At 36.7% G+C, this 26,115-nt stretch overlaps 1 protein-coding gene across 1 annotated transcript in view; it reads left to right on the top strand.

The window, feature by feature from the left end:
• Dpp10 (dipeptidyl peptidase like 10) overlaps nt 1-26,115 on the top strand; it is a 604,540-nt gene that overhangs the window by 543,753 nt on the left and 34,672 nt on the right. Inside the window, exons 14-17 of the mRNA XM_051203984.1 lie at nt 11,818-11,909; nt 12,464-12,511; nt 17,094-17,215; nt 18,597-18,644. Of these exons, the coding sequence (XP_051059941.1) occupies nt 11,818-11,909; nt 12,464-12,511; nt 17,094-17,215; nt 18,597-18,644 (310 nt within the window). The remainder of the gene's footprint in view (nt 1-11,817; nt 11,910-12,463; nt 12,512-17,093; nt 17,216-18,596; nt 18,645-26,115) is intronic.

Genomic DNA, 26,115 nt, shown 5'->3' with positions numbered 1-26,115 from the left:
TTTAGTCATCAGTATGTGCTATGAATTGGGAGCCTGGGAATGCAATTTTATTTATTTATTTAGACAAGGTCTCATATAATCCAGAGTGGCCTTGGACCTCACTATATAGTAGATGATAACCTTACCTATTCCTCCACCAGATGTCAGGATTATGGACACAAGCCACCATCTGAGTTTATGTAGTTCTGGTGATCAAATTCAAGTTTTATGAAATCTAAAAAAAAAAAAAAAAAAAAAAAAGTACTCTACTAACTGAGCTACATCTCCAGCTTTCCAGCTTTGTGATACAGAAGTTTGTTTTGGTTGTTTTGAGACAGAGTCTCACTATGAAGCTCTGGCTGTCATGATATGTGAACCAGGTTGTCCTGGAATTTGCAAGGTTACAACTGCCTCTGCCCCTTGAATGCTGAGATTCAAGGTGTGTGTCACCACACCCAACTGGAGTATAGAATTTTATAACTAAAACTTATGCTAATCTCAAGAGCATTGGAATAACCTAGACATATTTTGTTCATTAAATACACATTTCTCATTTTGTACAATACTCTTCTGGCATTACATAGGTTTTGAATGTTTGGACTGGCAATTTCTTTGCAGACCTGGTGACCTGAGTTTCATCTGTGAAACTCATTTAAAGATGGAGAGGAAGAACAAACTCTACAAAATATCTTCTGACTTGCACATGCCTGCTGTAGAATGTGCAGCCACACATGTACATAGTGTACTTTCAATAGTAAATAAATGGATATTATTAACTATTTAATATTCAAAACCAAGTAAATCCCCATTAAATTTAAATGGTACAATAAACTGAAAATGCATATATATTAGAAAATGAAGCACAAATTTTAAAATACAAAATTATAAGTTTAAATGTGTTTCCAATGATGCAGAGATCATGCTGTATTTTAAGGGCTTTCTGAAAAGAAGAAAGAAATGCTTTTCCTTCTAAATCTCAAAAGAATTTCAAAAGTTTAAATTGTTTTAAAATTAGAAAGTTTATTAATAGCTGACTTAATATGTCAAGATTGATGAGTCAATTTAAATTGAATTTTCAATAATGAACATTCAGGAGGAAATAAGCATCCTTGGAAGTAAGATAAACATCCCACTCACATAGAGAGAGCTTTATAAGTGACAAATAATTGTAAGCAAATTGTAAGTATTATGAAAGCTTCTCAAGCATGTAGCCAAAAGTATCTTTCTACTTTTTACATAATTTAAGTATAAATGTGGCATAAAATCCCTCACAATCTTGTTTCAGTTAAATTCTCAGGTCCTGCAACCCTTGTGACTATTCTGAATTTGATGCAACCTTAATCAAACTCACTGGACCATACCAAACCATAGAAGGGGGCCTGGCTGGGGAAAAAAAATCAGTCAGCAAGAGAGGGAGGAGACAAGAGAGTAATGTGGGAGTGAAATGGGATCCACATACATGATGAGTGTTTCTGAAAATGTCACAATGAAATCCATTGGGTATAATTAACATATACTAATAAAAAATGGAGAAGTTACTATTATCTATATACCTATTTGTTGTATCTAGCAATTTTTACTGTAGATTTACAAAATGTGACATCAGTACAACATTACCTTGGGTTTTCATTATTAAGCAATCTCCACAAATGTAGCTTTAATTTTAATCATGATTGAAATGAAAAAAAAAATTAGGACATATGTTATTTCTACAGCAAAAACAGAGGCTGATTGTATAGTATATTATTAAGGTAGAAAAGTGGACAAGTTAATTATGCACTTGTGAATAATATGATTGCATTTAATTCTAGATAAATATATGCATTTGTATATGATTACATTTCTGACGCTTTCTGTGGCAAACTGTTGATTGATTAGAAGGGGCAGGTAGGGTTTGAAGTTAATATTTTCAGTTTCTCTATGAAAAATGGGTCATTAGGAAATTGCCTTATTTGTTTTTGCTAAGTAAATGTGATCATTAGCACCAGGGAAACATTTTGTCCAACAAATTGTACTTTATGACTATTTTAAATAATCAGGGAACTTTAATCTTTATTTTTAAGTTTCATCTTATTATTTATGTGTATTGTGTATCTGTGTGTGTGTGTGTGTGTGTGTGTGTGTGTGTGTGTGTGTGTGTGCCCAACCTTGGAGACCTGAAAAGAATGTCAGATTCTCTACAGCTGGAGTTACAGCTGGCTGTGAGCCACCCAGCATTGTTTCTGGGATTCAATCCGAGGCCCTTTGGAAGAGTAGCAAGTCTTTCTAACACTGAACCACTTACTAAAACCACAAAGTCCTACATTTATCTAGCTTTATAACACCCAAGATGGTCCCATTGGTAAAGCATCTGATATTCAGGCAAGAGGACCTGACTTGAGATTCTTGGCACCTCAAAGCCAGTCATGCTCAGTCACAACTACAATGTTTGGGGTATGGAAACAGGTGGATCACCATGGCTTACTGTGTCCAGGGAGAGATCCTGTCTCAAAAGACAAGGAGGAAGTGAACTGTGGAAGACAGCTATGTGCGCCTCTGACCTGCACACAGAGGTACACACACACACACACACACACACACACACACACACACACACACGTACGTACGTATGTGGAGAGAGAGCAAAGAAATACTTTACAAATAAATTGGAGAGTAAAGGCTAGAAAAATATGTACAAAATACTACTATAAGCAGAGTTCCAAATGATGTCAGTTTTCTTATCTTAAGAAAGGAACCAGTATCTAGTATGTCTTGGGAAGACAGTGTCCTATAAGAAATGAACTTTCTCATTTAGTTAAGATTTCCTCTTTAAATTTGTTTTGATTAATTCTTTTGATTTCCATTTATGTATACAATGGAATATTGTCATAGTTCCCACACCACCCCCCATTCTTTCCATGGGCCCTTTGATACCTCCCTCACCAACATCATTTATTGTTGCTGTTGTGTTACAACTGCCCCGGCCAGCAGGGCAGCAACAAGGTCCTGAACCCCAAAAGACCTTGAATGGGGGACAAGAGGTATGAGAAAACTGACAGAAAGACAGACTTCTGACCAAGCTGCAAAATTTTATTTTTCTCAAGCATGTTATATAGTGATTTGGGCGGGAAGCTAAGTAAGGCAGGGATTCAGAAGGTGGAGATTGTTACCTGATAGCCAGACTGCAGGATTTTCTTAGTCATACCACTGAGCAGGATATAGTTAAATGGAAATGCAGGTGGAGATAAGGAGGTTGTTAGCAGAGGAAGAGATCTCAGGAGTTGCTAAATACCCTAACCACATAAGGAGGGGTTACCAAGTAATCTCACTGAATTCCTGTAAGCCCTAAATTCTACTTGTCAGGAAGTTGGGGAGGGGGAGATGGTTGATTGGGACTGAAGGTAGCAACCTTCTAACTCAATGGGCTATTCTACAAAAAAAAAAAAACTGGCAATATTTAAGGCTTATGACATGATTGCTTCCAGCAATAACCATGAAGTCTAGTTAGTGTTGTACATATGTACCTGAAGAAGCAGGGAAAGCATACCAGTGGCCACCTTCTCAAGAAAAACATGATTCTTCTCCAGCAACTAACGGCTGCCAGTAGCGCCTCAGTATGAAATGGACCAGGAGTCTCTCTAAATGCCTTGAAAGGAATTTCATCTTCTTCCCAAGGCAGCCTGGTATGTAGTTTCATTCATTATTTCTGCAATGTCCAAAACAATGTCACAGAGCAGCCCTGTTGACTGTTCATCTTTCACACAGAATGGGGAAAATTGTAATTGAACTAGAAAACTTTTTGCTCTTTTCTGGCTGTCACTCAGGGCATTTATAATTTGCCTCACTGAGAAAAGAACAAGACTGCACTATTATCTGTAAGATCCCTGCCAATTTGTAAAATAAGAAAAATAAATAAATGAAAAAAAAGGATTCCTGTCAGTTGAATCAAAATAATTTATTTGACAGGGAGTCATAAATTGATATTTAGGTGAAAAGAGTTTATACTTCATGAATATGCACAGAATTCACACACACAACACACACACATACAAAACACATGCACAAAATTAGGGGACATAGTTTGAAACTTCTTGTTTCAATTTAAAAACAGCTATAAAACAGCTTTATTAATTGTATGAAAGTGCTGATGTATGATCAACACAACATTTAAAAAAAACACCTGAATAAATTAATGAGAGAATAAATAGATCACAGTCACATCATTCCTACTATCAAGCTTTTCATTTATTGATGCATATATTTTCAGTTGCTTTTCACATAAAAATAAGGACATTTTCTTTAAAGTTTTCAATTAATGTAATTTAGGTTTGCAACATTTAAAGAATGATACATGATTTTTCTGATATCCTCTAATGGAATTTTTAATATTTTGTATTTAGCACATTCTGAAATGTGATTTTAATAGAACTGTAGCATTCACTCAAGCAGACTTCTTATGCTTATTTTTAATGACCCATTTTTCATCATTAAAGTTATTCTACTCTTTGATAGATTCTCAGACAGACAAGCAATCTTATGCACAAACACTTCTATTTCCAATTGCCCAACAACAATACATTTTTAAATGTTCAAAGAGTTCTAAGTGTATTAGTCAGTGTTCTCTACAGGAAAAGAATTGATAGAAAAAGTACATTTTAAGAGAGGAATTATAAGATTGTCTTATGTGACATGGTGGCAAAGGCCAAAAATGGCACTTTCTCAGTCCATATGGCTGGATGTCTCAGTAGTCTGAGTCAGACCCTGAAGACCTGAGAAATTACTGGAGAGCCATTTTCACTGTATATTTCATGCCTTAAAATGTTAATTCTAGTCTTATCAAACAGATGCAACATCAGTAGGATAGATGAACTTAGCTGGAAGACTGAAAGCAAGCGCATGAAAGCAAAAGCTCTCTTTCTTGCATGACCTTTTATTTGGACCACTACAAGAAGTCTGTGCATATTTAGGGTAGATGTTTTCACATCCAGTAATCTATCTGATCAAGCTATCTGTCACAGGAGTAGTTAGATCCAGTTATATTGACAACTCAAATTGTTCACTCCTCCCATTTCACCAAGTAAGTCACAGGCATAAGTAATGTGTTTGTTTAGGATTCATATACAGTTCCAAGTGGCTCTTCAAACAAAGCGCCACCATTATATGAAAGAGAGGTGAACACTGCATTGATAACTTCTCAACAGGGTACGGTTGGCCTTGCATCATCTTCCTTGTCTTGCCTTGGGCAGTAGTCCACTACTAATGGGCATGAGCAGAATGATGGCCATCTGCGATTTTCATCCGTGGTGCTCACTTGTGTCTAGTAGCCTACTGAGTCACTCAGGGCAGGTTCATTTCTTTCAAGTGGACACTGAATGAGACCAGTAATTCTTTACAAACATTTTGCTTGCTTGCACAGTATAGATAAAAATAACAGAGGGCAAGATACCCAAGTGCTCTTGAGCTCTCTTCAGTTTGGAGTATAAGAGTTCTGCTCATGAGCTTTTAGTGGCTTTTTTTTCAGATTTATAGAATCTATCCCTTTTCAAGGTAATTAAATAAGGAGAAATAACTCTTATTTGTAGTCCCCTATTAAGTATGATTGTAATTTTCTGTAAAATGCATCATAACACATGATATTCTCTCTCTTTTTATCTCTTTCCCCTTCTCTGTGTATGTATCCACATGTGCTTGTGTGGAGGCTAGATGTCAACCTAACTGTCATTTCTCAGGTACTATCTACCTCAGTATTTGAGAAGGATTTCTCACAACTCATCAAAGAGACTAGGCTGTTTGAACCATGGGCTCCAGGGATCTGCTGACCCAAGAGATGACTAAGTACATGCCAGTTATGATTATTTTTCCCAATTTATCCCATGGGGAGTTAAACTCAGGTCCTGATGCTTTCAAGGCATTCAATTTGCAGAGCATTTTATCTCCTTGCCTTTGTGATGATACTTTTTCATAATGCCAAATAATTATTAGACTAGTTCTTTTTATTAGCATTTAGTAGACTTCATGTCTCTTTACAATACCAACTCTTCATTCATTGTTTCAGTGATACCATATGCTTAGTGCATATTCATTATTATAGTGAAATATTACTTAACATGTTAGTAAAATTACAATTTCTGCACCCAAAGTAGAATACTTGCATGTCCTCATATACATTTCCAAATTTCTTTCATTATGAATATATGAAAGCAGAATTATGAACATTTCCCTTATTTTCCTGTAGTCTATTAAAACAATATTTGAAAAACATTATTTGGAGAGTTGGAGAGGTGACTCAGTGGTTAAGGGGACTTACTCCACAAACTGAAGAGTTGGGACCCTGAACCAAGAAATGCCTATCACCCCAGCTCTAAGAATAGTGGGGACATGTGATGAACTTTGCTGGTTTCCAACCTATCCATAACACATGCCCCAGGCTCAGGAAGAGACTCTGTCTCTGGGGAATATGTGATGAGCACTGTAAGAGGACACCAAGTACTGTCTTGTGGCCTTCACCCATTGGCATAGGCATGTGTACCTTCACACCACTGCCCTCACACAGACATACACACAGACACATGAACATAGTTGTTATGAGGATCCAGCTTTGGTGGAAATGTGAAATTGTTCCTCTGAGCAGCTATGTGCACATGAACCCTCTACTAGTGACTCTTCTCATTGCTGTGAAAAAAATATCCAACAGAAGTAACACGGGGAAGGGATTTTTGTACCCACAGTTTGAGAATGCAGCCCATGAAGGCGGGAAGGCATGGTGCAGGAGCTTGAAAGGACTAGCCACCTAGTGGCCATAGTCAGGAAGCAGAGAGAGATGAGTTCTGGTGTTCTGATCACTTTCTCTATTTTATTCAGTACCCCAGACCATGAAATGGAACTACCCACATTTGGGGTACATATCCTTTCCTCAATCAACCCACTCTAGAGGTTCCATCATGGACATGTCCAGGGGAGTGTCTTCTGAATCATGTCATGTTGAGAGGCAAGATTAATCCTCACTATACTTTTCCCACTCAGAAAAGGGAGAGCATAGTTAAAGACTGTCATTTTTTCAAAACTGTGTTAAGTAGGAAAACAAAAAGCTCATTGTTGTATCTGCTTATTTTTGTCTATACAGCAAGAAGTCTCTCACAGGAGAGTTGATGGTTCCACTCAGAACCATTTAAGTTTGCTCATTCATTAGAAGTACCATAGAGAATAGCATGCTCCCAATTCATAATCCTATCACCTAATCAGCCTAATAAAGGTTTTTCATTAAATTCCATTGCCCTATCTGATTAGGACATTGTCTGAAAACAATGAGTTCATTTCCTGTGATGAATAGACAGTAAATTAAAGCATGCTATTTTTAAGCAGTACAGTATTTCCCTTATTTAGAGACCATAGACTTTAGGCAGAATTTAATATCAGATATTTGAATAAACAGGGAGTTATCAGGTGACATACACAAGCACTGCTAAATGTGCCAACATGCTTCCAGCTTTTGAATAGAAGTACATGTTTCATATTTTGCTTTTCTGCATTAGATAAAACCATCACCAAATCAGTGTGTGTATGTGTGTGTGTGTGTGTGTGTGTGTGTGTGTGTGATGTGTGTGATGTGTGTGATGTGTGTGATACAACCGCTCTATTCTAGATTTCTAGCCCTCTTTGGAGAATCAATGGAGCCCTATGATTGTTTGCTGTTTTCCTCTGAATTTAAAGTTTAAGATTTGAATTGAAAGCATATTGCTATACTGTAGCCTCTTTCAGACTACACCCTTGTTTATATCTACACTCAGTGTTTCTACCCTGCCAAGCTTATATAGAAGAGATTATAGATTCAGCAAATGATATTATTACTGTGTAATAAAAATTTATATTCTTTTCTACATTGTTAAATTTAAATTTCTTGCCCTGAGAGATAGTTCCACTGGAAGAGCTATATGTGACCAAGCCTAACATCCTGAGTTTAATCACTAGGGCTTACAGGGAAGGAGAGACATGACTCCCACAGGTTGTCCTCTGACACATATGCCATGTTACACACACACACACTCAATCAACCAACGATCATTGTTAAAAATGTAACTACGCTAAGTCCAGACATTCCTTTGTATAAATTAATCAAGCCTCAACATTTATTTTTATGTACTTTATAATAATATAATGCATTCTGATTGGTTTGGAATGAGTTGTTTGAAGTCCATACATAGTTTCCTGCTATGGAATATAGTATTCTAATGCAAGACATGGGGAAGTTAATGAGGCCCTTAGTGGAAAAGTGGGTGCATGTTTTCCCCAGAGGTTATTTACCTTGTTAGAAATGAAACAACTGGAAGTGATGGATATTGCAAATAAAATTAAAATGTCACAAGTTTCCTATAATACTTCCAACAATAGATGGTTTTCATAGTCTTTAAAGTGTAGCTTTTTGCGGTAATTTTTTTAGGCCTCTGATACACAGTCTCACAACTTAGCACAGTCTGCTTTTGGACTTAGGTAGTGCCTGTCTGGATTGAATTCCTGATCTCCATGCCCAGGCTTCTATTCTGGGGCTATAGTTATGCATCAACTTAGCTGGCTTTAAACATGTGATATTTGGGACCAATTATGTCTTTGAAGTGAAGCATGACTATATTCTTCTCTACAATGCATTCAAGCATTTCTCAAAAGGTTTGGGTTTTATTCATAAACAAAGCAACCCACATACACACAAAAAATCACCTAGAGCTTAGAAATCTGTGAACCAAAAGTCTCTAGAAATACTCACAAATATGAAAAAATAATTGTTTTAACTGATTTTTTTTCATCTTGAAATTGAGTTTAAACTACTGATGTAATAGGACTCTGATCTTGAAGCGATCAAGGCAGATCCTGAAAGCAGGTAAGGCCAGCTACTGCCTGATGTAGTTTAGGACTCCAACCTGGCCTGTGATGTGCAACTGGCTAAAATGTCACAGATTTTCTGTTGTCCTTGCATTTGCATCTGTGGTCTACAAAGTCTTAAATCATATTATTAGCTCAAATAATACATAAAGAACTTGATATAAAGGGAATAGTGACAGCCAAAAGGTCAGAGTGTTTATAAGAACAAGATTCCTTTTATTTGTTTTCTTTCTTTATTTGAGGCAGGCTCTGGTTTACTGTGCTGCCATTCTGTCACACAGTTCCCAATCCTTCTGTCTCAGCATTCCAAGCTGAGAGATTGTAGTCATGCACCAACATGGTGGACAAGAATAGAGCATTTAGGAAAATGGTAAAATGTAGAAGACGAAGAATGTTCTAAAGAAAGATTGTGTTACTATGGAAACAGAGTATCATATAGACCATGTGTTTGCTTTCTGTTTCAAATAGAATTGGCTGTAAGATGTGGTAAGAAAATTCCTCCAATCATGCATCTATATTCTGAACATAATTACATCAAAGAATCCTTGGGAATATTCCTTAGGTAGGAGCATTCTTTCGGGACAATTTTATAAAACTAGGAGTTAATAACAGAAATCACAACTTTTCAAAAGCCAAAGTTTCTTTTAAAGAATATTTTGTTCTAGATATAAAATAAACAATGAGTTTCTCATTGTATCATTTATCTGCACTCCAAATATCTAGGTCATCTTTACTTGCTTACCAGCTCTTTAATACAGAACAACATAGATGTATTTTATTTCCAACTATGACTAATTTTTTCAATTTATTTATTTGTGTGTATATTTAGTCACTGAGTGATAATGTGTAGAAATCAAAAGACAACATTCAAGAGTTGCTACTCTTCCTTTCTCTATGGGTTCTGGGATTCAAACTCAGGTCATCAAGCTTGTATGGCAACTGCTTTTACCCACTGAGCAATCCCAGTGGCTTTACCTTTTACTTTATAATATATTAAAGATTCCAGCATGGGTGGGAAAAGTCTTTCAAAGCCCTTACATCAGTGGCTCTCAATCTGTGAGTCATGACCATTTTAGGGGTAGCAAATCACATACTTATGATTCAAAATAGAAACAAAATTGTAGTTATGTAGTAGCAATGAAATAATTTTGTGAAAGGGCCACTACAACATGAAGAACTGTATGAAAGGGTCACAGCACTAGGAAGGCTGAGACCACAACCCTGGATGAAAGGTTATAGTCAGTTAATGATTGCTGAGAGAGGATGAGTCAGTCCTTTCCAGGGAAGCCCTTGCTAGGTTATCCAATCTCAAGAAATCAGTGTTACATACATGTGCATGTGAGCAATACTAAATCAATTAAGTGGGTTACATTTACACATGCAAATATGTGTATATAGACATAAACATACATATGTGTGAGAGAGGGGAGAGAGAGAGAAAGAGAGAAAGAGAGAGAGAGAGAGCAGTAATTAAAGAAGAAGAAATCAAGAATTTGAAAGGTTACTGGGGGCTCATAAGAACTGAAGGGGGAAAGGGTATACATAATGTAAATACAACATTCATGGATGAAATTCACAAAAAATATTAATGAGAACGCCTTCCCAGAAAGGTGCATGCCAATATGTTTAGAGTTCACACATTCTCCTGTTTCCATTTTGCTTTCAAATGATTCGTCAAGTAAAAGAAAAGAGAACAAATATATTTAAAACATTGCCCCTCAATGAATTAATTTTATATTTAACTTTCTCAACCTTGGTATAGTTTTTAAATAAGTAGAAAGTATCGTACCATTTGACAAAAGAATAAGAAAAATTTAAGTGTCCAAAAGAATTCATGAAAGATGAAGAGCCAGGGAAGTTCACATTGCCAGTGGACTCTAAATTAGGACAGATGTCAGAGAAGCAGTCATGCATATTGACACACTAGAGGCTGAGTATGTATATTTATGTCTGTAAATACACACACACACACACACACACACACACATATATATACATACACACTTATGCATACATAGATACATACATGTGCACACACACACACACACACAATTTATGCAACACTTGCCTGTCATCCAGCCCTCCAGAGGCTGAGTCACATGGGGTACAACATGCCTGCCATCCAGAAATCAAGAGGCTGAGGCAAAATAATCTCCAGTCTCAGAAACAAACACAAAACACTAAGCCATCACAAGTTAAGAGCATGTATGTCTCCTATAACCAAGAGCCCCAGCCCCAGGTGTTTTCTTGTCTATGCAACTCTGGCAACATAAGAACATTTGATTTCTAAGAACAAAAACGTGGGGATCATAAATGCAGTCTGAAGGTGCATTTTGTAGCACAGTGGGGTAACTGTGGTTGACAAACCTTTGGATATTTCACAGTTAATAAGAAAGGTTTGCAAAGGAATGGCATGTGTCTGCAGTGAAGGGCAGTCCATTAGCCCGATCTGATCAATGTGTGCTGGACTGAGATGTCTTGTGAGCATGCGTAACTACTCACACATGTAGAGAGAAGAATGCTTGAGGAGGCCCACAGCCTTCTCCTGGTTTGAATATCATATATCTTACCAAATGTCACAGTGGTACCCTCATAAGAAAGGTGAGGGATAAATGGCATGGGTATTTTGGTTGCTGCAAAGTGTTTTCCTGAAATGTCTGCTACGATGCCGTATTACTGCAGGGCTGCTGCCGGTTTCAGTGATAGTCTCACTTGGAACCAAGAGTTTCCCTCAGCATCACCCACAGCTGCATGCCACCTGGCACTTCCTGAACTGTTTACCTACAGTGCAGGAATAAAGGCACTGTCCCGCCATGGTCTCTTTATTAGAAAACCCGTGAGTCCTTGATTTTAATGTAGGGAACGGAATGTTAGTCGAGAAAGAATTAGGCGAAGCAAAGGCTGCCAGTATTCCCTTTTGTTTACTGGAGAGACGCTGTCTAAGTAAAAATGAGAAATCAATATTTTCAATTTTATTTTTTGCAGAGTAAAAGCGAGCAAATTACAGTGCGGCATCTGACATCAGGAAACTGGGAAGTGATACGGATCTTGGCCTATGATGAAACAACTCAAAAAATGTGATTGTTTTTGCTTCTCTACATGGGCTGCCATGAGCATTGTCAAGTGTAATCTTTCTTATTATAAGAGTAAAAATTTCTTAGCAATGTTCTTGTTCAAATAAGCTACCACGTAATAATAACCCTCTCTTTGAAAGCATCCTTATGCACATGACCCAGGTTCAGTTACTAGTACCCCTATTAGGAAGCTTGCAACTACCTGTAATTCCTCCTCCAGGGAAATGTGACGCCCTCTGCTGGCCTCCATGGGCACTTGCATGCACATGTACAGATAAACACATAAACAAAAATACATTTTAAAATTGTTAACTTGGCTTCTTTCCCAGACACTGCACACAGACCGAGGCCTATCATATACTCTTAAGACTTTGGGGAAAAAAATTACAAAGTCAAGTGATTATTTTAAAAACAAGACACATCCATTTCGCAGATGGAAGAAATTCCCACGAGTGAATACCGATCCGATTTTTGCCTGTCTTTTTGAAATTCAAGTGAAAACTGAGGTTGACAAAAATAATTACACCTTTAATGCCTTTGCTATTTTTTCCCTACAGTTACTTTCTGAGCACAGAGTTTTCTCCCCGAGGGAGGCAGCTATACAGGTAGGTGGTGTGAACTCTTTTTCCTTAGGTTGGCTTTTCAGAGCCAAGAACACAAGATGACAGAGGTATAGGGAAAGTTCAGCTCATTTTCAATATGGCAAGGGAAGAATAAGCCTCCATGTGGCAACCTCATACTCTTGATCTTGTCTCTTGGGCATGGACCTCAGCAACTGTAGGGAGCTACACCTGGATTAGGATTTCCTCTGCTGCTGTTTAAGGTTTTGGTGGGTTTTTTTTTTTTTTTTTTTGTTTTTTTTTTTTTTTTTGTTTTTGTTTTTAATTTGCTGATGACAAAAATACACAGCTTTCACTTTTACTTCAGAGAGAATAAAGGACAATTTATTCATGAGTGACCATGGCCTGGAACCACAGAAACAGTTTTCCAAGTAGGTAACAGTTTCACAGAACTTTTACAGTAATAGGACAAAGAAAGTCATGAATCAAGATACTTTTCAAGAACATTGGTGGTAACCTCAGGTAGACAATTTACAGTAAGCCTTTGAAATCTGTGCTATAGACTCAGATGCTTGGATCATCTTAGTTTGGGTGTTGGTGGAATCTAGGATTCTCTTCACACATCCCAAAGTCTTCACAAAGTCAGTTAATACACAGAGGAAACCAATAAATGGCTATTCAAGAGACTGAGATAGCCCAGAATATTATGTCTCTGAAACTGTAACATTCCAACTTCTCCTCAATAACCAAAGTTCTAAGGATTCAATAAACCTCTATAAATGTTCAAGGCAGAATTTTTCTTGGAAATATAGTTCACATTGCAAGCACAGCAATGAAGATATGAGAAAACACGGCTTCCTTTTCAATAGGGCCCATTTCTGCAAAAAAGAACCTTATACTCTTACTCTGGCCCTTTGTGTATGACATTCTGGGAGCCTGGGTAACTATGTCCAGAGCAGAGATTTCAATGCACTTCTTTTCATTTATCCACTTTTATAGTTTCACAATACATTTTGTGCATATGTACGTGTCTGTCTTCACCTCCCCACATTACAGACATTTACAATTTTTCCTAGCAATCGTTCCTTCTGAACAATCTCATATAAATTTTCCTGTATATCAATCAATGTGGCATAAATATAATTTACTCCTGTATAACATTGGCGTGATGGACAGGACTTTGAATATAAATTATAGCAAGCAATTGCTTCTCTCAGTTTCTTCTTTTTCTTTTATGTTTGTTCTTGTTATGTTGAGGTTCATGAAATTGCTGGAAAGGTAGCCTTATCTGAGTCTAAAATGTTCTTTGATTAAGTAAAATGAAGCAATCCATATGTGAATATTCACATCTGCTCAATAGTCCCAAAAGTGAAAGTAAATTCACCAAGGGCTTAAGAGCTCAGCTACTCAGCTACTCATTCTGCAAGCTCTGAACGGGACCTCACAAGAATGGCTTTTTATTTGGGGCAGACAAAGGGGCCTATTATTTCAAGAGTCTACATACACTTGCTAATTTCCATTTCACATACCTATTTTAACATGTTAAGGCTGCTGTGGTTATTCTCAGAGGAAATTCACCCTGTTTGAAGAAGTTCACCTCTCCTTCTTACCAAGTAACCCAGGCTTTCTTTTGGGAGAAAAAAAAATGTATATTGCAGACTGGAGAGAAATTGCTCCCTGAAAGCATGAGGACTAGTATTTGGATTTTTTAACTCCTATACAAAAGCTGGGTAGATGAAAATCCAGCATTTGATAGGTGAAGACATGGTGTTCTCAGAGCAAAAGTAGGTAAGCCCTTAGTTCAGAGGGAGATTGTCCAATTACACAGAGTGGGGAGCACTTGGGGAAGACATCCACATCAATCTCTGGCCTCCCCCAAAGAACGTATATGCACAGAAACACACATTCTGGAGAAAAGTACCTCTCAAAATCACATTGGGTGTTATCACATCAATTAACACAATTAAGAAAACCCCTCAGAAACATGTTCATAGAGCAATTAAATCCAGAGAAATCACCACTATGACCCTAGATCATATGTGAATTTGACAGTGAAAAGTTTCACAGCTATGAACAATGTTTTAGAGATGTAGAAATACATGGTCATATTTTATTCCTTTCATTTAAAATAACAACAAAAAAGAAATGTTAGAGACAAGCCTTGGTCTTTGATCAAGGTCATTGGATGAACATACTCGAGGTTCTTTGATCTTATTAGTTAGTCTAAATGTGACTTGAAGTACACTAACTGCTTAGATCTATGTGGTTACTGGTCTCATGACTGGACCTAAGCAGTCAATGGTCCATGACCTAGATTAGTGTGATGGGGTGTGCTATAAAGAGAACAAACACAGTGTTAACAAGTGTCTTCTTACATGGCTCATGAAGTGCCAGTAGGCTTGACAGCAAAATGGAATTTGACCCAGAAATCTCAATCATTAGCTTGTGTGAGCTGTCAAAATGACTTGTGGCTGATTTAATTGTATGGAAGAATCAGAGCTGTTATCAAATCCAGTGTTTGTATTTTTGTAATCATAGTGCTAGATGGGTGGAAGGAAACAGGTAGGAAGGAAACTTGTCAGCCAGCCTATATAGCTGAAATGGCCAGAATTGGTCTCCTTGAGAAACTCTGTCTCAAAAAATAAGGTAGGGAGAAATAGTGGATGATACCCATCAGCATTTGGGTTCCGTATATGAATACACAGAAGAGTGTTCTGAACACGCATGCATATCACACATGCATACACACAAATAAATATATCTTAAGTATCAATGTGGATCTCTAAAGAGCTTGGATGTGGAAGCTTTATGGTAAAGGATAGAGAGAAAAAGGCTACAAATCTTAAAGAGTTGCCACTGACAACGTAAATGCAATCCAGAAACTTGCTAAATCTTTCTGTAAGAATGGTTTAACATTGGTGGAAATGTTTTTAGTAAAACTGAATTCAGCCCTAAAAACTACTGAAATGGAAAAAACTCATGCCCATAGTTCCAATAACTTTATGTGAGTATCTCACAAGTCATGAGACGATGAATTCTAAGTGCCTAATATGACTGTGGATTGTGATGATCTCATAGCATTTCAAGTGTAAAGCTGTAACTCTGAGGGCTGCAAATAGCACTAAGTCAGAGTTCCTTCTGCCACCCTTGTGTCCATTCTAAGACCTCTTCTCTTTTTCCCAGGATTGTCATTTACTATGCACCAAAATCAGTATGGTTATTATTCACACATTCACGTGTATCTAAAATTGTGAACCATTCTAAAATATGGTTGAGAACACTTTGTTCAAGTAAGCTTTTTTAAAGCTTCTGATTACTATATATTAGTCATGCATAATACTGTCATTATGACATATTTATACACGTATATATTTTGATCATATTCACTTACCTTATCCCCATCCACTCCTCTGGTCTTATTCCTCTTCTCAAGTCTCCCTTCTACTATCGTGTGAGTGTTTGTGTGTGTCAGGAGTGTTCTTAAGATTATTGCAGGAACAGGGGTAACTCATCGTGACTAAACCACACAAGAGAATGTCTCTCCTTTGCTTAGGAGCCATTAGCTGCCCATAACTTCCCAAGACATCCAATATCCTCTTTTGCAATATCCTCATATGCAGAAAGCATATGTTTTGATCTACTGATTAGGCTAATACTGTGCTTGGAACTATCTATAAAATAAAAGGTATTGGTATGTGATTTACTCTTCAATGAATTTCTCATGCCTCCTGACTTAAAGCACCATTCTCATAAAACAAATACAAAAAGTTTCCTATTGATCTCATATTTAGTAATAGCTCGTGTGTTATCAATACACAATTGTGGTTTCTTTACTTAAAATCTCAGTGCCTGTCTTTGATAGAAAAATTTAAGATCCTCAAGTCTAATGTTCAGATTATTGGGGTTACAAAGTTACGAGCTTCATTTAGGGAAAGTTGTAGAAATATTCATTCTTCTTTTGGCTGATATTTCTTGAAGATTGCTTTATCTGTGTATCTATGAAGAAGTTCTTTTTAGACTGTACATAAAAATATGAAAAAAAATGAGATAGCTCAAAAGTTAAAAGTTTGTATTGCACTTGCAGAGAAGCAGAGTTCACTTCCCAGCACCCAGACACTTTCTTCTGGCCTCCACAGGTATTCATACATACATGCATTTACACATAGGCATACACAAAAATAAAAATGAAATAAATAATGCTGGGTTGTGGTGGTGCATACCTTTGATCCCAGCATTTAGAAGTCAGAGGCAGGTGGATCTCTGTGAGTTTGAAGCAAGCCTGGTTTACAGAGCAAGTGCCAGGACAGCCTCCAGAGAAACCCTGTCTGAAAAAAGCAATGGAGTTATCATAAATCATAGTGAATCCCATGGAAATCAGTTATATGCACCTACAACTTATATGCACATATCATAATTTTAATGATATCCCCAGGAGAAAAATGTTTATGTCATAACTTTAATCATAGAAAGTGATTTGGCATGTGTTGGATGAATCACGAGTTAGAAGATATTTCCATGGGAGCTTTGAGGAAACTTTTCTATTTCACTGTATTTAAATGTTGTTGCCATGGAGTTCAAATGCCTATATTAACAATATTTCTCATTTTTTTTTGTTTTATTTTTCCAGCGCTTCTACCGAAGGACTGTTGAATCGTGATTGCATTTCATGCAACTTTATGAAAGATGATTGCACATATTTCGATGCCAGCTTCAGTCCTATGAACCAACATTTCTTGTTATTCTGTGAAGGTTAGATAGTATATGCTTTTCAATGAGATTCATTGCATATACTCGGTTTGACCAGTTTCCTTGTTAGCAGGTGTTTGTAAGTTAGATATTTGCTGAGATTTCATACTTATTCTGCTATTTCACTTAGAGAAGGCCAGAAGAGGACTTCCGATTTCCTGGAGTTGGAGTAGGTGATTATGAGTGTCTCACCTTGGGTACTGGAAACTGAAGACCAAATCTTGGTTCTTTTTAGGGACAATACATGCCCTTAACTACTGAGCCATCTCTCCAGTCCCATCAGAATAGAAGTTTTTAAAAATCAAAATGGATGTGCAATCTATAGGGACATCTGAACCCGAGGAGTCTGAGGAGGTGGACAATTACTTTGCCAAAATCACAGCACAATAATGACTAGTTTATTAAAAGAAACAATGGCCACCTTCCTCCTGAAAGGTCATTTTAATGCTAAGAGATTTAGGATCAACAGTGACAAAAGAGCCAACCCCATTGTTAAAATGTTTCCCTTGTGAGAATGAGGACCTGAATTTGGTCCCCAAAAATCAGATTGAAGAAAGATGTCGAGTATGATGGCATGCATTTGGGATCCCAGTGCTGGGGAAGACAGGCAGGAAGATATCTCGGGCTGGCTGGTATCACCTACCTGGCCAATTCAAAGCTAGTGAAAGACACTATCTCAATAAATGCATTCATTTATTGAATTTATGAATTATTGAATGAATGAATAAATAAATAAATAAATAAATAAATAAATAAATAAATAAATAAATGGGGAATGGCAACTGAAGAGCTATGCCCAAGGTTGCCTTTTCATCTCTTCCTACACACAAATGGACAGACCTGCTGACCCATGCATATAAGGGATTGTGTGAACTTACTTTCTCTGATCTCCTTCATTTGGTGCTGAGCAGTGGTTCCCAGCCCTTACACCTCCTTTTGTATTCTGACATCATGCCACAGTCCTACATGGATACATTATGAGAAATCTTTCAAGGATGCAATAAAAAAAACTCTTTTTTTTTTCCTTTAATGCGGTACTGTACGTCTCGTATATGAAATGGGATCCATACATCCCCTTCGAATGTAATGAGTGGCATAAATTCTGTTTATTTTGCTTCTTGTTTTTTTTTTTTAAGAGCTTCCATTTGGAAAAAAGCAGTTCTGCCGTGTAGCCTTCATGATAAGCATGGCTTAGGTGTCTCCATTATATTTATTTATTTGATTGTGTCTGTTGCTTGCATGAGGCACATGTGGAATGAGAGGACAACTTATGGAGTCAGTTCTCTCCTTCCACCATTGGCTTCAGAGCAAGAAGCTTTGCCCATTCAGCCATCTTCCCAGCCATTACATGTCTTTAAAAACTTATATATCTTTTAAATTCCAGGTCCAAGGGTCCCAGTGGTCAGTCTCCACGATACAGACAATCCATCAAGTGAGTACCAAAGAAAACTGCTTGGAAAATTGTACTTGACCTCTATCATAGGCAAAATTTTGTTTTTGCTTGTTTGTTTGTTTGAATTCTGGGTGTCATGCACTCTAGAACCTTCTTCAAAGGTATCCTTAGCATAAATAATGCTTTTAAATATCTTCAAGATGACTTTATGTATGATTATAACACAGTGGTGATAGTGCTTTGATCATGTCACAGCTTAGGTTAGATCTTGACACCTGATGTATCTATCTATACCCAATGAAGAAAGATTGGCAGCTATGTGTATTCCCACCTGCTTACCTCTGAGATTCTGGATAATTTAGCCATGAGTAGGTTATATTCTATACCATACCTTCTATTGAGATATCATACTTCACAGATCATAAATATATCAATTTATATTGAAAATATTATATTGCCTTGGGGGTAGGGGCCATGAGTTCTCCTCTTTCTTCTGGGAACAAAAACATATTTTAACCCACTGGTTAATAAGTATGAAGGTCAGAGATAGTCATAAAATATTTGAAAAATTATATAATATTGTATGTGGTTTATTTTATCTTATTTGTACTAGATATACATATATCATTATATATATATTCACATACATATTTATGTGTGAATAGTCTTCATTATTCATTTATATAGTCAGCCAACTTTATTTTTGATTAGCCAACCATGTTATCAAATAATGCAGGAGATTCTAGAATTTCATTGATAAGATAGTTGAATGTTGAAGAACTTGAAACAGAATTAATCTTTTTTTGTAGATTTGATTCATTTTTATGTGTGTTTGTATACCTAGTGTATGTGCTTACACGATATAAGTGCAGATGTACCCTTTGAGACTAAAAGATGGCATTAGATGCCCTGGAACAGGATTTACAATCAGTTGTGAGCTGGCCAGTATGAGTATTAGGAAGAAAATCCAGCTCCTCTGCATGATCAGCATTCACCCTTACTGCTATACCAGTAGAGGTGATCTTAGAATGAATTTGTATTATATTCCTTTTCATCCCTTTCTTCCATCTTTGCATTCTACTTTTGTTTCGAAATTTACAATGTCACAATTCTTATGCTTTAATGATTTATCTTATGTTGTATAATCTTTTAATTTTATTTTTATTTATGTGGATATGAATATATGTCATGTGTATTCAACTGCCAGTGGAGGCCAGAAAAGGGAGACAGATCAAGAATAGAACCCATTCTTAAACACTGACACATCTCACCAGTCCCATAAGCTATATAATCTTATTAAATGCTTACTGGGTGACTCAATCAAGTAGGAGAAACCATGAGAAACTTTGTTTTATTTCCTATTACATGTAAAGAATTTGAGTCACAGAGAGATTAGAGGGCCAGAAATTAAAAGAAGCAGTCTGAGCTTAGGACTAGTTTTCTGTCTCAGTTTTATTCTTTATTACATTTACTAAAGTAGCAATCTTCATCAGAGGAGGCTATACATGTAAAACTGTAGGGCATGTGCCATTCCAAGGAAAGAAAGCAGCCCGTGCTCATCAAGTTGTACCATATTGAGATTCATCACCTGTTCCCACAAAAATAGATCCTGAATTTGTGTTTCTTTATTGTATGACTGGAAGACAGTTCAGCATCTATTTCATTTTTTTTCCTCTACCCTTATCCTCAAAATATATCTTAAAGGAGATGTGGTAATTGTTTGAATCTGTCACTACTTAGCAAATACTATTTTTTGACTGTGATAATCCTTTTCTTTCTATACATATTTAGGGTCATTTGCAATGTGTGTGTGTTAAGATATTCTATATTGAATTAATTTGAAATCACCTATTAACTACTTTGACTAAATTCTATAATATGCATAATTCATAGAAATAGCAAATGTCTACAAGCTTTCCAGGCCTTCACTTAACATGAAACATTTCAGTAATCAGAGCATTAGTTTGGGAGAGCCTACTTATGAATGCAGCATCCAAGCAGAGATGGTTATAACAACTTCAGTTGAGTTAACAAAATAGAAACTTTAACTTTGCAGATTCAAAATCATTGTATGAAATGACACCATCATCACCTTCTGAGAGCAGAAAGAAGGAAGTTATTAGCTCTGAGAATCATTTTCTTTGGAGCAAAAAGACAAATACATTTACAATAGAATATATGTTTATGACCTGTGTGATCTGATAGCTGACAGCTCTTGATGTCTCATTGCGTATTTGACCTCTGTCGAAAGATGATTCAAAGAACAGTTAATTTTATTCCATTGTTACAAAGCTATGTTTTTATAAGATGTCTGACAATTATGGAACATTTCTCCTGACAAGTTACTAAATATTGTTAATGTTTCCCCCAAGAAGTCAGCTATGATTGGCTCATGATGAAGAAGTAAACTTTATAGTTGTCTGGGTGGATAGAGGTCAGAAGCTTGCTCTTTTGAAGGATGATTATTTAGGAAGACAAACGATTTATATAATGACAAGTGGGACTGAGGTTGAAATGTTGATGCATATATTGTAAGACCCTCAGAATGACTCAATGTCCAGTCCAGTTGCTGCAAAACGCAAGAGGCTTTAATGAACAGGAAACGTTTGCACAAACGGGCTCCTCCAGCATGCAGGCTAGGGAGAAGCCCCCTCCCTTGGGTCCAGGTGATTTTAAAGGCAACCCCACAAGCTTAGGGAGGGGGTGGGACCCTCTGTCCATTGAGTATGTGACCCTTGGAGGCCGGATGGTCTGCTATTAGGGTCAGCGGACCTTAGGGCTTCAGGTGTGCTAAATGGGCAAACCAGAGTTACAGCTATCTCTTGACCCTATTTACCACCTGTTGACTCACAGGAAAGGAGGGGCAGTGTGAATTCTTCTTATCTCAGGGCCTTGTGAGAGGAAGCTAGCAAATTCCAAGGAACAGATATTGGTTTCTAGGTTAGTCCATCATTAACATTACTTTTTAGGTCTTTCAATATGAGACAGTTTTAACTGTTATCTGGGCCACATGAAGTAAAGTATGGCATGAGAAGAAAACTGGGAAAAGAAAAGTAAGACTATTTAACCTAAATGGAAACCAATGTAAAACAGAGTAAAGAAAACATTATCCAATATCTTTCCTAACAAATTAATAACCCAAACGTTTTACTCTAAAAGTGAAGATAGGAAGCTGCTCTCATAGTTTACCATTAGAGACATAGAAAGCAATGAACATTTAGGAACGTGACAAAATCAGCAACCTCCAACCTTTTATATCTTCTTTTTCCCTTTGGCAATTAAAGCTTAGTAAATAAATCTGAATATAAATTTGTAAAACAAAGATATTGATGATTGTAGATTATATAAAAATTGCAAGGAGATACAGCAAAAGTATCAGAACACCTTCCTAGCATACACGATGTCCCAAGTTCAATCCCTGGCACCACATAACTGGGCATGGTGATTCAAGTGCTTCTGATCCCAGCACTCTGCAAGTAGAGGCAAGAGGATCAGAAGTTCAAGGTCTTTCTTAGCTATATAGTGAGTTCAAGGTTAACCTGGGATCGTGAGATTCTGTCTCAAAAACTAAACAACAATAAGACAGAAGGTATTGTCTCAGATATTCAGAGATCTCACGTTTACTTGGAAACCTTTCAGGTGCTTTGGATGTTGTTTCCGCTTTAGCATTTTACAACTGCTCTATACTGAACAAACACTCCATGTGTAATGAGGAAGAAACCTTTTATTAAAACATCTGTAGACTTCAGATGTGGCATAAATAGCACATTTCTACACGGTTAATGTTTGTAACCCCCTTTTCCTCTATTGCTGTACATATTCACCCAGATGCATCACAGTCAGTAACGTTTGCATCAGGCTCACTGCTTAGAAGGTTTTCAACCTGGGGCAGGTGCACCCCAGACCTCCAGCCTTGAGGGTGTGCAATTTTGTTGTCACTTCCTAGGACAGGCAATGCATCCCATAGAAGGACCAGGGTCTTCTGTTTGTGTCTTTACTCTGCTTATGCAGCCAACAACACTCCATTATGTAGGCTTCCCCACAAACACTATTTTTTGTACAATTTGGGGGGGCTAAGCTCCCCCATGATTTTTAGGCTAAATCATGGGGTGGGGCTCCTGTCATTTTCTTTGCCCTATCCATCATTCCTTCCATCCTCTTGGATTGTGTCCGTTTTTTTGTTTTTTTTTTTTTTAACTTCGTTTCTTCCCCCCATTCCTTCCATCTCTTTACCTTGCTGCCTTTTTATTCTTGTCTCAATTCTTATCATCGTCCTTTTCATTTCCTTCACAATCTTCTGTTTTTGTTATTTTCTCTTTGCCTCCTTTACTCCACACTTGACTACATGTCTTAGTGTTACCTCGTCTTTAAATCATTTGTTGAGAACAAGCCATTTTTACTAAACCTATTTTCTAAGTGTATTGTAATTTATGGTATGCCGATACTATTTTGAAATGTTTTAAATCTTTCTTAAATTTGTTTTTTAAGCTGTAATTTACTTCTCTGTGTTCAGAGAGAGACATTTATTTCATGAATAAATTAATTCAATTTAACTTAATAGAAAAAAATTCCTACTGCTGTTACAGTGATGTAATTAGTTTACTTGTAATTGTGTTTTTTTCCCACTGGTAATTCGTAATAAGTTATACGAAATTACTACTATAACACCCTCACATTGGTCCCACTAGATGTTCTTATTCGTTTACTTAATAATTAATTGTAGTACAATGAGCTAGTGCATATCTTTAAAACATAATATTAAATATGATATGTATTTAGAGGTGTAAAGATAAAATTTTAATAAAGTTTAATGTCATGTCATTTGTACTAACATTGTCAAGTGATGTTGGCACCTTGTACATGCCAAAAACTAATTGTTTCATCTATTCAATGTACTATTATATTAGTGTTTAAAGTTAATGGTAGTGGACTATAGAGGGTAAGAATTTTCATTTTAGAAACAGTGAGACTTTTCAGTGGGCAAAAGTGCCTAATGCTAAGTTCATTAGTTCTATTTCCCAAGCACACAAAGAAGAAGGAAAGGACTAACAAAAGTTGTCCTCTGATCTCCACATGTGTGCCTTAGCACGTACATTCCTACACACATGGGCCACTAAATATGTACATAAAAATTGAATTAAATGTTTGAAATATGCATTCACATTTTAAAACATTTATTATGAAATATTTTTGATAGTTTCTTTGCAAATACTGTAGAATTTAAAGAAAACAAGGTGCTTGAGTTTTAGGAAGGTCAGACAGCACATTCACCACAAGTTTCGTTATTGAGGAAAATAAACAAGTCACACATAGAAGTCATAACTCAATTAAATAAACAGAAATGTTACAGTATATTTGTTAGCACTTATAATCTGACCCTGTGAATAAAGTTAAAATGTGAACCAAAGGGCCAAATCTACCATTAGACATAGAGGTTTTGAGGGCCAGATAGAGAGGTACAGTAAGAAATAAGGAGGTTCTTAGGGAGATTTCCGGGGCTTTCCAATCTGGGCCAGTTGAGAGAAAGAGTCAGCCTGTCATTTCCCCTCTGCCTGCTTGATCTATAAGTTTTGCATCCCAATATTGACTCCCAAGTTTTTGTTACTAATAGAATTAATGAATTGATTGTGGTAGAGAATGACACTTTCTCTTGATTTCTGAGGCTGAGGATGGAGTCTAAGGGAAGAACACTCACTTGACATGTGTGAGGTCCTGGGCTCCATTCCCAGAACAGCAAAAAACAGCAGCACAATAATTAGATAATTACAATATAGGTAATGCAAGGATGGTTAATAGAATAGTTAGGATGTGATTTTATTAAGGAACTTAATGAACACAAAACATTTTAAATGAAAAATGCAGAGTAGATACTATCAAAGAAAGTATTGAAATTTGTTTACTTGAAATATTAACAACAACAACAAAAAAAAAGACCTTTCCAGGAATATATAAAGAGTGAGTGAGTTCAGTCATCGAGCTGGTGATGGGCCAGTATCTGCATCTGGCTGTACTCAGAAAGACAATAGAACTAGATAAATAGATTACAAAATAATAGTCAGAAATCATCAAAAATTATTATTATTAAAAGTTTAAGGTGAATAAAAATCCAAATATGGTAAATCCTAATTTCAAAAAAAAAAAAACTAACATTGATGAACAGAAAAATTAAATTGTCAAAAGTCCAAAATAATGGGTAAAAAAATCAACAATAGAAAGTGGTAAGATTCACCCTATTGTACATAACAATAAAATGTAACTACATGCATCTCACCAGACGGTAAGTAAAGCAAATACCATATATCTAAAATGCAATAGGAAATAAGCCTTTACTCATGTATTGCACACCCTACTTAATGTATGTACCACCAAACTTACCTAGCTGTTCCACAAACTACAGACCAAGGCACACATGGTATTACACACATCTAATCCTGGCATTTGGGGAGGCAGAAGCAGGACAATATCAGATTGTAAAGAGAGTCCAAATCCTGCATGGGCACATGAGACTCTGTATAAGACAGGAAGAAAACCTATCCCATCTTTTACCTATATTCCAAATTCAGGATCAAATAATACTGAAAGAGAATCCTAGGTGAAAAGACTCAGTTGGTGAGGTGTTTACCTTGCCAGCACATGGGCCTGAGTTCAGTCCCCAGAATTGTCTTAAGGAAAGCAGAAGCTGTGGGAGCAACTAAATCCCAGTCTGAAGGGGTGGAAACTGGAGGATCCCTGGGGCTCACTGTCCAGTAAGAAACCCTGTGGACAGTAAGATACCCTACCTCAAACAACAACACGAAGGTGGACTGCACCTGAGGAAATGTGAGGTTGTTTTGTGTCTTCTACAACATAGATACTGCACATACACACACACACACACACACACACACACACACACACACACACACACAAACACACACACACACACACACACACACACACGAAAAAGAGAGAGAAAATAAAGAAAAAAAATCTCAGAAATGTAGATCTGAAATTTAGATATTTCATTTACTTATTTATTAAAGACTAACATTCTATCATGTTCACTAACATTATACAATGTGTGCCTATTCCATGCTGCTGAATCACCTCCAAACAATGTGATTCACCATAGTTAGATGAGACTCACAAGAGATTTAGAAAAATTACATTTGATAAATTTGACCAACATTTAATAATATAGTAATTTTAATTACTATTGCTAACAATAGCAAAACTGCCTTTATGCTTTATTTTCATAAGACATAGCTGTACACACAAAAAAATTTAAATAAGCAAAAACCTACATATTGCAAAGCAAACCGCTAAAATGAGTAAATTTATCATGATGTCACACACACACACACACACACACACACACACACACACACACACTTACCCTTATTTTAGTATGTAAAGTCTCCCCAAATGTATTTTTTCGAGACATGGTTTCTCTGTCTGTGGATGTCCTGGAACTCACTCTGTAGTCCAGGATGACCTTCAACTCACAAAGATATGCTTGCCTCTGCCTCCA

Source organism: Phodopus roborovskii, unplaced genomic scaffold, assembly GCF_943737965.1.
Source record: "Phodopus roborovskii unplaced genomic scaffold, PHOROB, whole genome shotgun sequence".
Lineage (NCBI taxonomy): Eukaryota > Metazoa > Chordata > Mammalia > Rodentia > Cricetidae > Phodopus > Phodopus roborovskii.
Note: the sequence above shows the minus strand (reverse complement) of the source record. Positions and strands in the feature narration are given on the sequence as shown.